At 33.1% G+C, this 13,341-nt stretch overlaps 2 protein-coding genes across 2 annotated transcripts; one reads left to right on the top strand and one right to left on the bottom strand.

Moving 5' to 3' along the window:
* The first annotated feature begins 3,570 nt into the window (after positions 1 to 3,570).
* LOC105225606 (ras-related protein Rab-43) lies at positions 3,571 to 6,797 on the top strand. Its single transcript, XM_011204139.3, has 4 exons — positions 3,571 to 3,907; positions 3,961 to 4,045; positions 4,697 to 4,953; positions 6,380 to 6,797. The coding sequence occupies exons 1-4, from the start codon at positions 3,695 to 3,697 to the stop codon at positions 6,482 to 6,484; spliced, it is 660 nt and encodes a 219-aa protein (XP_011202441.1). The 5' UTR covers positions 3,571 to 3,694; the 3' UTR covers positions 6,485 to 6,797.
* Positions 6,798 to 7,118: 321 nt separating this feature from the next.
* Positions 7,119 to 12,989, bottom strand: LOC105225605 (structure-specific endonuclease subunit SLX4; the record flags this gene model as incomplete). The annotated part of the gene is given in 4 exon segments (XM_049462003.1): positions 7,119 to 8,087; positions 8,145 to 8,297; positions 9,088 to 10,211; positions 12,057 to 12,989. Coding segments are annotated over 4 exon segments (2,324 nt in total), but the record flags the coding sequence as incomplete, so codon positions are not given.
* Positions 12,990 to 13,341: the final 352 nt, after the last annotated feature.

Genomic DNA, 13,341 nt, shown 5'->3' with positions numbered 1-13,341 from the left:
TTTTGTTCACTACGTATACTGCGTGATTTTGACTGGTCAATACGGCCATGCTTGTTTACGGATTAGTATCAAATTTCGTCAATGTGTTCAGTAAAACCAACTTTTTTCCGGAATTTGACGAAATCAACGGACGATCTCTATTTCCAGCAAGACGGTGCTTCGCCTCATGTTTCAATCCTAAACATGGACACATTGCGTGCAAAGTTTGCCGACACATTAATTTCTCGGAATGGCCCAATGATGCACACATAAACTGTATCAAGCTGTTCGACCTCACTAAAATAGACGACATCGGACAATAAAGATCCAGATACCAAATAAGTAGAAATCACTGCTTATCGAAAATATGAGATATAACTTAATGAAATTCAGAAATCATCTTTTTCTGTAAATTATACGTCGTGATGCCAAAAATGGATAATAATAAGTTTAAGGAACTTCCGGTTGACTTTATAACGTATCATAGACATCTTAAGGCATCGCGCCAATAATAAACATCACATATACCTAATATACGAATTTCAAACACCTGATACGTTTCGGTTTAAATCGGATAATGTGTGATTTGGTCCACGAACTACTTTAGTTCTCAAATACTGCAAAAAGATGTTCGTTATACTAAATAAAATTGCTTAGAAATATGTTCGGGAAAATAATTGAGTAATAACAAAAGTTAGTACAATCAGCCCACTTCTTTCCTAGTTTTTTCCGTCCATTTTGATTTTCAATCTCTCTATAGGTTTACATGGGTCAAAATGTGTGTTCATGTTATAAATAGAGTAGTATCTCGTTGGAATCAATCCATGACTTAATCAAGAAACTCGCAAACTTGGCATAAATGGAATAAGTGAAAGAACTTTAGTCCCGATGGTGGTCATAACAATAGAGTGATTTAGCACTCTATAAGAATAACATTGGTCCAAACCTTGTTCTAAATCTTATGTCCCTAATATAATGACTTAATCATATTCCTAATACATTCAATTTATCCCCATTGATACAGTTTATATTCCTTATATCTCATTTGAGTTAACTAACTATTTTTAATATACATAAGTATCTAGTACGCGAAACAAAGCAAAGTATTGAAACTAAGTGAGTCTTCGACCTAAAATATAAATAAGTTAATGAGAGACCCAAGTTTGATTATAATACATTCGGGTCCTTCGAATAGTTTATGATGAAATCTTACGCAAAGTTTTTTTTTACCGGAAATGAGTCCTAATTCGCTGATAAACTGTCCAAAAAAGTCATGGATGGGGTTCGTTTAAGCTTCTGTTTGAACATGGTCGTTTCGAATTTATGTTATGTGTTGGAGACTTATTGAAGGGATGGGGTGCAGATTAGTGACTGAAGTACTCAAGCGGTTGGTAATATACCAACTAACAACTTGCTGAAGATGAGATGAGATGAGACGCAATTTTTGGCCAATTCTTTTTATCAACGTTAATAGGTAACTACGGCATTTTGCGTTTTTTAAGAAAATTCTACGGTACTTGATCCTCGATTTAGGGAGCACGCCTAGTGTGAAATTAAAAAAATGGACTTCAATAGGTTATGCCTTTAAAAATAACATACTAAAATTTTAAATCAATATTTCAAATAGTTTTGAATTACAGCTTTCTAAAGTGTGGTCGCTCAGTTCGATGAGATCCATCAGTTTAACTTTAAACGTGTTTTTCGCAAAACTACATTTTTCAAATTGAAGAGAAATGATCCGTCCCCTATTGTTATTATTTATTCAATACCATAAAGAAATGATACTCTAAAGAAAAAGAGTTTGTAACTCCTTTGGAACTTTTATTATTTAGCCAAAATATTGAAAACTAAAATTAAAATGAAAGAAATAAGTAAAAATAATATGTGTATGGTTGATAAAGATGTCTTAATGGAAATGTATTTATGTTAATATAAATATGGACAGTCCTTCACAAAAGTATTCGAAAAATGAAGAAATTGCTTGAAATTCTTGCAAAGTTTTATGATTTTTAAATGTATTATATAATTATTGTATTGTAGTTTTTACTATCATTTTAAACTGTTTAAACTCAAAAATTAAGTTTTAATTTTTAAAGGAACATACTGTTTATTCGTTAACAAGGAAGGATAGGCTAAGTTCGAATGTCCCCGAACATTTATATTGTTGCCACTTGCCAAAATCAAAGATATAGTATTTGGGGTAGTATTGACCCCTATTTTTGCAGTAACTTATACTATTAACATGCCACATACTAAAAAAATGTTCCCTTAGATTCTTAAAGGTACCTCACAAACTATTACCAATTATATGGAGTAAAGTTACCCGGATGTTATTTTTGTTACATGGGGGCTAAGTCAAGTTTCTACCCAATTTTATCTACTTTACGCACAAACATACATTATTATAAGTAAAACCCACTCTCTCGTTTTCATTGAGATAACTGACATATTGGCCGATATATGCGGTATAAAATCACCCGGAAGTTCAAAAATCTTTATATTAGGTATATGGGGCTTTGGAAAGTATTTACCCGATTCAACCCATTTTCAATACGCAGAGATACTATTATTAAGATAGGAGAGAAGAGAGAGAGTAGAAGGATGAATAATTGTGTATCCCATACAAATGGAGGATGGAGCTATGACCATGACCCCTCTTTTGATGACGACCACTGCAAACGAATTAAGGATCACGATTTAAGGGCATACACCTGGAATGTCCGGTGCCTTAATTGGGAGTTTTTAATCTACTACGGTTTTTAAATCACTGTCTTGTAATTATGTTTGTTTTTACCACGCTTAGCACCATTGCTGAAATGAACATACTTAGTAGTAACTGGGAAATCCCCTTATTCTATAACTCTTATCTACACATTTTGTTCGCATGATATTTACATTGCTGAAATGGATATCTCCAGCGAATCTACCGACTTTAGTCCAGTTCGTCACAAACAATGGCGCTTGTTATTAAGTAGCGACAAATAATTATGTACCAATGTTAATATTTTTTCCTAATTTCTATTCTAATTTTACTGTTCTTAGTTCTGGATTAACAGATTTCTTTTGTTTTTTGCTTAATCTACCAATTTTTCACCTGTATGAATTATGTATTTTAAGTTTTAATGCTTTTCTGAGGAACGTATGTACCATGTAAAAAAAGAGTTGGGTGTATATACTTAAAGTAGTTTAAATAAATATTTTTGTTCAAAATAAATCCATTTTTTTTTTATTTTAAGTCAGAGTTAATAAAGTTTCCAAAATAAATTTCTGCAAACCAAAATCTTTAAGGTTCGTTTTACTAAAAAATATAATTTGTAGCGCACTATGTATGGTATTTGCTTTTCTAGTAATTCATTTTATGAATATATTTAATAATTTAAACAACATCCAAACAACGCAATTGCTTTTGGTTTAAACTTCAACTGTCAAAATTTTATTCCCCATTGGGCGCAGCAAAATGTAAAATTAGCTTACACCATAGGAAATTTTTTCACCTCAACTCAACAATGTTTTCGTTTGGCACACAACCTAATAATAAAATGAAGTTTAACAAATACATCTGCTAGTCGGCAACGCCAATTTCTTACTTCTGTCAGCTGACATTCAACGAATTGTTTTGGTTTATTGTATCATATCAAAGTTTTGTTCACTAGAATTTACATTGTATATTGAATGTAACATCAATTAATAAAATTAAAGCTTTAAAGTTTCTAATATGAATTCACGTAATCCACAAACACTTATGGCACTGCCGAATGAGGAAAATTTTGATTTCCTTTTTAAAGTGGTATTGATTGGAGACTGTGGAACTGGGAAAACTTGTATTGTAGAGCGTTTTAAAACTGGAAATTTCATTGAAAGACATGGGAATACTATAGGCGTCGACTTTTCTATGAAAACAGTAAATATCGAAGGGAAGCAAGTAAAAGTAAGTATCGCCTTGATAAATTATATGATCAAATACATTACATTCGTTTTCAGCTTCAAATATGGGATACAGCTGGACAAGAACGGTTTCGTACAATCACGCAAAGCTACTATCGTTCTGCAAATGGTGTTATAATTGGTATGTATTGGTGCAACCAAAAATTGATATTTATTTATTAAATACTATTCCCGTTATCGGGGTTAAAATGAATATATACCGTTGGAGGATGTTCTCCAGTTTAAGAAATTATATATATAATTGCCGTTGACTTTATGGGTTTTGAGATGCTATAGTAAATAGTGCAAAGGTTACATTGATTCAATATTTAACTTTTGTTCAATTCTGTTTGTTCGCACAATAACAAATGGTTTGCATTCTAACATATAATTAGTGTTCCCTTATCTACATATTTTTCAAGAGAAAGGAAATTCATACAGATTTTGCATTATTCATCACACAATAATGAATTTTATATATTCCTTCTTTTTTAATTTATTTTTATTCGTTTACAAAATATATTTACTCTTATTTTTGAGTTTTGCAACTAGTTTCTTATTGTATTCATGACATGCAACCTGATTTTGTGCGAGATTATTTTTCCATGATCTAACACTAGTTACTTCTTTTAATATATATGTCTCATATACCTCAACTTCTGGTAAATATGTATATAATATTGGCTTTTGCATATATTTTTAGCTAAAAATGCTGAACAGATCTTATTTTTGAAAAATGCTATTTTGTTGCAAAGTTGTAAATAATTTTAATTAAATTATTGAATCTTTTTAGTTTATGACATAACAAAGAGATCTTCTTTTTCAAATCTTCAAAAGTGGATTGAAGAAGTTCGGCGTTACACAGCATCCAACGTGTTACTTATTTTAATTGGAAATAAGTGTGATCTAGACGAAGAGCGGGAAGTGGATTTTGAAGAAGCGAAGCAAATGTGCCAATATATACCCGAAATCCTTTTTGTAATGGAAACATCAGCGAAACAAAATACAAATGTTGAAGACGCATTTGTTTGTTTGGCAACGGAACTAAAGGTATGTCGCAAGCTAACTGAAATATAAGCGAATCATATATGGTAAATAATTTTAAATAATTATTATTTTTGAAAGTAGACATTTGTTTCTAGAAAATTGTAATAACAGCTGTTGGTTCTATTTAACCTGCTTAAGAACTAATTTGCCAACTGTTACCTAGCCGGGTTAAAATTATGTCCATTGCATTTAATATATTCATTCACAATCTATGTATATGAACAAAAAAGTGAAAATCTTGAAAAAGATCCAAAGTCGTAATGCACTTCATGATATGGCTTTGGATGTCTTTCAAAAGCCAATTGATCTAATGAAGAAGAGCGAGCCAATTGATCTATTGAAGAAGAACGAAAACTCGCAAGACAAGGGCGCGTTTTTATGGTCCGATTTTGTACTTATCAAAGACACAACGATAGTCAAATGAAAACTTCTATCAAGTAACCTACAATGCCAACCAATATGCCCTGGAACTTAAAGTTCAATTTGTGGTTACGAACGTAATCACGCATGAGTCACTCTGAATCTGGTAGATAATCTAGTATCGGCATTGACAGGCAGTTCTACGTAACTATAAAAAATCGTGTATTTATAAGGCCGACGAATGTGATGAATATTTTCAGCCAACCTGTGGTCTATTGTGTTGTCCCCTATTTCACAGAGGCTAGCACCTGGTTAATTTCCCAAAACCTGTTTAGATCAATAAGCTTTAAGTCAAGGACTATCATTGAAGCAACATCCAGTAGCAGGGATACTTCATATCCTCCTGATCCGTTCGTCCAGAATTTTTCTGCTGCATTTGCGCCAAAAAGCTTCGTACAAACTCTACCTCGGTTAGGTGTAACACATGCAATGAATGGAGCCTTCTCAAGACCTGATCAGACCTTAAGACACAAAGGGAATGGACTACATGTTAAGAGCCACCGCACAACTGCGGCTGTGCAATTGTAAACTGCTACTCCAGTCTAGTGGCCAACAACGCGCCTGTGCGGTCGAAGGAGCTCAACTAGGCTGCATGACTCCCAGTCTGATTAATCCGTAAAGATCTAATCAACGGCGACATCGGCCGCAGGAATATTATCATAAAATTTCAAGGCATAGTTAGATGCCTTTGATCTTTCCAAATTGCGAGAGTATAAAATGTTCGGTTACATCCGAACTTTCTTCCTTCTGTTATTTATAAAGATATAGCTAAAACAAACGAAAACGAACACATGAACATATGTATTTATTAAGCAATGTACTCCTTTTAGTACGTATAAAATTCTATCAACATTTCCATGAAGATACCGAATAAATATATAAATTTAAAATATTGATAGTAGATCTACATATCAATAGATAATATAAAGAGTTTTGAGTATATGAGACAAATTAGTTTAATGTTTATATTTCGTAATTACTAAATAACTGCATTTGTTTAATTATTTAGCGGCGTCATGACATCAACACTGTAGAAGAAGACAAAGAAGACGCTATACGACTGGGACAAAGCAAACCGCTTAATAACTGCAGTAGTTCTTGCAATTTATCATAAGGATCTCGAAACGTAATTTTAATTTTGGAGTTTTTTTTTTACTTTTTAAGTTTGTTAATATAATTCATTTAAATTTAACTTACTTAGTTAATTAAACGCTCGATAATAGTATAAGTATATAAATAGATATATACATATATGAAATATGTAAATATTTCAACAGTAAAGCTCTGAAGCTTTCAAATGATCTAAAATCAAGTACAAAATTGATATCAAAATATAACAGATCTGACGAACATTATCTGTGTATATGCAGTAATTTGACACATTCATTATTCCATTATAAACCAAATTTGTTTGTTCTTATGAAGTGGATTGAAAGGTTTTTTCTGCCATTGACAAAAAAAAACAAAATAAAATGCAATCCCAAAACAAATCGAGATCAAATCGCTTTTAGTAGAGGAATGCATAAAGGCTGAACCGCCTATCTTTGTGCAACCGGGTGCACCTAATCTGGGTGCGGTGGCATAAAGGGGTAGCAGGAAATGAGATGGTCGACGAACTAGCCCGCTGTGCGGTAGCGTTCAAGATGATAGAACCAGAACCATACATCGCAGTGGCGTCCCACACTGTTAAGGAGCTGCTCCGCACGGAGGCGAGAGCGGGAAGAGATCAGCACTGGCAGCAGGAATGCGCCATGCCAAGCAGCTTCTAGAAGGGTGCAACCTCTCGAGGTTCAAAGAACTAATTAACCTCCCCTGTGATAAATTCCGCCTCCTTGTCGCGCTCTACACAGTGCAAGTTGATATAATATATGAATATATTGTTCAGATCGGCCCACATTTGCATTTAGGCGTCGTACAAACTCCCCGATCAAAATTAAGATTCATTAAATATATATATATATTTATTTTGTTTAGGGGTTAAATGGGTTTCACGACTTTAAAAAAAAAAGTTTATTTTATTATTTATTTCTAGAACATCCCAGGACTATTGTCATAAAATCTCAAGTTGATCGGAGTAATACATAGTTGTAGAGAAAGGTCTTGAGCGAACATTTTTTTTATTCGATCAGAAAAACATTTTTCTTCCTATACCTGGAAAAACACGATTTTTTAACTTTTGATGACCCTGTGAAAAGTTCAACTGTCAACGCGGAGACACGTCGTACAGACCGATTTTTTTCATATTTCATAAAATCTTTTTATAATAATATAAAGTTTGATAAAATATTTACTACTTTATCGAAAAAAAAAAAATATTGAAATGTTCGTGGTTCTTTGTATCAAACAACTTGCCTAAAACTATGAAAGCATATTCCATTGGATACATTACCGAATTTAGTTATACATAAAGCTGTTAAAAGAAATGCACCTGTGAAGGGTATTATAGCTTTCCTCCAGCCGTTTTTTTCTTGTTATTACTTTTTTTTTCGATGTTTCAATACAAATTCAATATTCAATAATTTTTTTAATAATTGTGAGGCAGTTTTTAAAATTAATCACATACATAAGAAAAAAAATTAAAATATTTAGTTCATAACAATTCGCTATCTTTTAGTAGCTTTTTTATGTTTTCGGATATGGCGTTCCGCCTGGCGATCTGGTTGGGTCATATCATAGCGGAAAATTATGCAGCGCTTGTCAAGGAAAGCTTTTATGTCCTGAAAAAGAAATAAAGATTTAAGAAACTTGTAAAATATACTATTTTATAATTCAACCTTTGGGTCGAAACGATATCCGATTTCCTTCAAAAATACGTAAATTTCTTGCAAATCTATGGGCTGATACGTGAGAATAGTTTCATTCAAAATTATACTGGAGGAAACGAGATTATGCCAGGCGATATGAAGAGGTAACAGCGGCCGTGACGTCTGTAATAAAATAATCAAATACAGTCAACGTTTACAAATTAAAACCACATTGTTTTTGAGTAGATTCCATTTCTGAGAAATTCTAATTTCTGGAAGTTTATTTGTATATGTATATGCAGACAAATTTGTTAAATTTACTTCAAAAACCTACAATGAAATTCTCCTTTATTTAATGATTGAACACAAAACAAAAGTAAAAGATCCAGTACATATCACATCGATTCTAATTTCAGAACGTTTAATGTATAGCAAACACTCATTCTAATCTTTGGAAATTCTAATTACTGAAGGTTCTAATTTGTGGGAGTCGACTATACTAATAAAATTTAAAAGATCTTTATTTTAAATCACAATATACACAAATTCGGTCCAAATACCACGCATACAACGCATCTATGGTAAATGTGAAATGTTTCGTTTTGATCAGATAATGAAGAAAAGAACAAAATGTTATGCAAAAACTTAAATTTTTCAAGCTACGTTTAAGTAAGAAATCTTTGCAAAAACTCAATTGTCTTTGGTGTAACCGCAATTTGATCAAAAATTAAAATTCGCATTATTCCTTAGTTCATTCCCAGTATTTATCTGTCCTGAAAATCCATAATTTTCTTTTTGATTTCACATAAAATGGACCAAAGGCATTGTGTTCATCTTAATACACCTTGTGGGCTATTAAAGTATATTAAATTCGCTAATGTACAGAATATATTTACAAAAAAACATCAAAATTCTCAACATATTCTCATTTTCTGAGACTAAGACTAAGGCTACCTTAAACTATCCAAATTACCTTCTTAGTAACATTCGTCTGAAATATATAGTCCTCACAATTCAAATCGAGTTGTAAATCATTTTTAAATAGCTGTATTTGAGAGCCAAAACAGTCCTTTAGCTGTAATTTATTTGTGGATGGAATAATATGATTCGAAGGACCTTTATTAGATTGTTCAGGAATGCGATTGTTTTCGTTTTGCTTACTACAATTGGGAGTTTGTTTGAGAATTAGTGGATGTGTTGAATTATATATAAACTCCAACAATTTGACAGCTTGTTTCCGTTTTAAAGGTTTGATGCCATATTGATAAAGTTGTTTCAATATTTCTGATTCTGATTGATGCATAAACTCCGGTTTAGGATCAGTGACAATGCTGGTGGTATATATCCTACCTGATATTTCATATTCATCAGGAGGATATGCTGAAACTTCCAAAGGTCTTGTGTATGATTGAACATCTAGGGTATTTCTTTCTTCTTTCGTGTTATTTAAACTTATATCGCCATTTAATAAGCCATCTAACCCGACTGGTGCGAGCAACGTTGGCGATAATTCGGGTTGATGGGAGGGGCTATTGTTAATCTCAGAACGTTGTGTAAATGGTTCTGATATATTGTCTAAAATTCCATATTCAAGAAGCTCGGCGGAACGATTAGCTAATCTGGATGTACCAATATGCACTTCACAAGGCTCTGCTACCACACATTCATCGTCCTCATTGAGTAAACCATTTGCTGACGCTTGACTAAAACTATTCATATCCGCTCTCCAAATTGAGTAATTGATTTCATCATCTGACAAAACTATGCAATCTTCAGAACTATCCTCTCTATCGATACTCACTTTCCCTGTACTTGATGCGATTTCGGAACTTGCACCGGATTTGTTTAAGTTGTCTAAATTTCTTGAATTTGTAGCAATTTCACTTCGATCAAATGAGTTTTCTTTAATCGTTCTCCAATCCGTATTTTCGTTGACATCATTTGGTGTAATATTGTCCATTAAGATCTTAAAGCTTTCACCATCGATATACTCATGCTCTTCTTCTTGAGTTAAATCTATAATACTCGAAATAGGACTTGTGGCGTTCTGATTTTCTCTAGTATCTGTATTATTCAAAGGCGATACGACTGAAATAGCTGTTTAGGGTACAGAGAGGTCTTAGTGATAAAATTATGTTTATATAGATATGAATTTTTTGCCAAAATGGTTTATGGAATTTTTAGTATCGAAACGAACATTTTATTTCGCGACATTACTCAGAGCACAATAATTTTGTTACCAGAGTATTCGTTACACTTAAAACTAATAGATATAAAGTTTATATTATATGTCAATATTTGTCTGTCCGTTCATCATACATGAATTAAGCTCTAATTTGTCCCTTATTCTGATGCCCTCAAAAACATTGGGAAGCTTTCTGTTGATGGTGGTCAGCGCGTGTCTGAGGTGAGTTTCGTCGACGTAGCCAAGGAAAGACCTCTCGATGTTCCCAGGAGGCGGCTCCGCTTTAAGTAGACGACTACAGGGATGGATTTTCTCCGAAATATAAGACCTAGCTACATAAGTGTTCGACCGGAGCACCACTTGACTTCTTTTGTTTTTCAGACTTACTAACAAGATACCTCGTTGCGGTCATGGCTGAGGACTATAACGATAAACGATCAAGAAGTGGCTAGGGTAGATGAATGTACACCAGAAAGCTGCATCGAGTGCCAAAAACACAATCAAATCAATTCAGTTCAGCACAGACAACATTGTTGATCAATTCGAGTACTGGCCAGCGTCAACTGATATGATACAACACGAACAATCTGTTCTTCGGCATCGGTACTCGATGGAATTTCCATTATACATATAACATAAGTATACATATATGATTTGAAGACAAACAATTTGTTTCGTGTACATGAACCGACCTGACACAATCAGACAGAGTAACGGATAAGTACTTAAGTATAAACAAAAATTTATTACTCGTTGCAGTTCTCTGATGTACACCGTGATAGCTAGTCAAATAGTATAACTCAGTTGGAAAACTGCAAAGGTTGGTGAGGTCATTGTGAAATCGCCAAATATAGTTGTGAAAATGGCGGCAAAAAGACTATGAGATCTTCTAGACTTAAGAAGAACAGGCTCTAACCGCTCTGAAGCTGAGTATTTATTTAGGCAATAAAAGTGAAGCAAGAACTCCACTATAAGATATTGTATAAATATTCATTTGGTCCAAAATCTAGCTAGACCGGAACCTCTACAAAATGATATAATATATTAAAAACAACTTATACAAATCAACTAGGAATTATAATAAGTAAGACAGGGCTAAGTGCAGGTGTAACCGTATACTCTTGCAAGGATCAACTGGAGTTCGAAAATCTTTATATTAGGTATATGGGGACATTACGGCTGCAAAATTTAGTGTCTCTGGTGCTTTTATATATTGAGTTAACACACTTTTGTCCTTTTAAACATAACCATTATTTGGGAAATGGGCGGGATTATAATCCGATTTCAACCGGTTAGCTTATGCGCATCCACCATTACAATCCTCTGCATCAAATTAAAGTTTTGTATCTTAATTTAGGGCTTACTTATAGCACTTTATAGGTTTTCTATTTTCGTTTCCTAGGCATTGCAATAATCCAATTCCGCCCCTAAAGCACCAAGGAACATATGTACCGAGTTTCAACAAGATGTCTCAATTTTTACTCAAGTTATTGCTTGTACGGATTTCAATTCGTTTCGTTATCCTAATCATTTATATATGTATGTATATCCCTATATCCATCTCGATTAGTTTCAGGTAGTTTTAGTAACAACCGTTAGGTGAACAAAACTATTATACTCTGCAGTAACATGTTGTAATATATAGTGTATGGAAAACAACTTTGTTAGTGACATCACCATAGCAAATATTCTTTCGGCAGCGGTTATTTCAAGTAATATCTAAATTAGCATATACGGTTAAAACCAAATAAATTTACCTTCTTGGTATGCATTTGTTTCGTATTCATTGCAAGATGTCATTTTTGGAATATCAACTTCTTCTAATTCGTCTTCTGAACTCGCGAATATATTCGGCGATTGGCTGCGAGTTCCCTTAGATATACTTACAAGATTTTCTGAAGGATTTTGTGAGGTGCTTAAGTAGTTTTGCTTGATATTAACTTGCGCTGAACTATAGCTTTGATCATCTTGTACTGTGCTGACGGTATTTTCGATTATAGGTGTGCCGTGGTCTGATAAAACTTGTTTATGTTCAATGCGCTCCATTTTGTTTTCAACAAAATTTTCATTATTATTGCAATTTTCGAGGTTGTCTTGAATATGATAACTACATTTTTCATTATCAGTTTTAATTGTCGAACCCGTAGGATCACGAAAGTTATCATCGGAAAGTGTAGAATTTTTTTCAGGTTGAAATGTGGAAATTAAAACTTTTTTCACTCCGAAGTGTTCTTTCAAATTTATAAACGACTGATTCATGAGATTAACAAACTTATTTGATTTGTTTTGACCTTGGTTAGCTTTTTGGGGAGACAATTCACGCCCCTCTATAGCATGCCAGTTTTTTAACAAATAGCCAGCTTGTACGTGGCTGACGTCGAAGAGATTTTTTACATAAAAATTTTCAAGATTTATTCTATCTTCATTTTCAAATGCTTTAGTAATTGCTTTGGATGGTTTAAGTTTTTGCAGATTATAACTAAATAACGCATATGATTCTGAATGAGTTTCAGATAAAAACAATTGTTTGTCCTTCCATTCTTGGCTCATTAAAAAGTCTATTTTAGATTGTACTTTCTTAGCTTGTAGTTTAGAATCTCGTAATGTTAGTGATGTATATTTGTTAATCCATTTATTTCTACCTCTCCGATTTGAACCAGGCAATAATGCGGTGCTTAAACTGTTATAGGCTGCAAAAGATGTAGAATAAAAATATAATTAAATATCAAAAATACAAGCATTGTGAAAAATTAATAATTAAGAGATCTTCAACTGACATTAAATAACCGCATCTTATGAAAAACAGGAATCGTCAATAGGAATCCAGTGACTTTAGGGAAGTTAAGAGAACATATTCGCAAAAAAATAGGTCATAAGCTTATAGAAGAATATTCAATGTTCAGTTTAAGCAAACCTACATAGCTAGCTCGGGTGGATCGATATAAAAATCTCTTAAAGGTGAGATACATATATTCGGGGAATAAGTCGGGGAAGTTGAAGTAGTTACAGCTGTTTAGAAGTGAGTGTAAATAATGAAGAAAG

The sequence above is a fragment of the Bactrocera dorsalis genome, unplaced genomic scaffold (genome assembly GCF_023373825.1).
Source record: "Bactrocera dorsalis isolate Fly_Bdor unplaced genomic scaffold, ASM2337382v1 BdCtg204, whole genome shotgun sequence".
NCBI lineage: Eukaryota > Metazoa > Arthropoda > Insecta > Diptera > Tephritidae > Bactrocera > Bactrocera dorsalis.
Note: the sequence above shows the minus strand (reverse complement) of the source record. Positions and strands in the feature narration are given on the sequence as shown.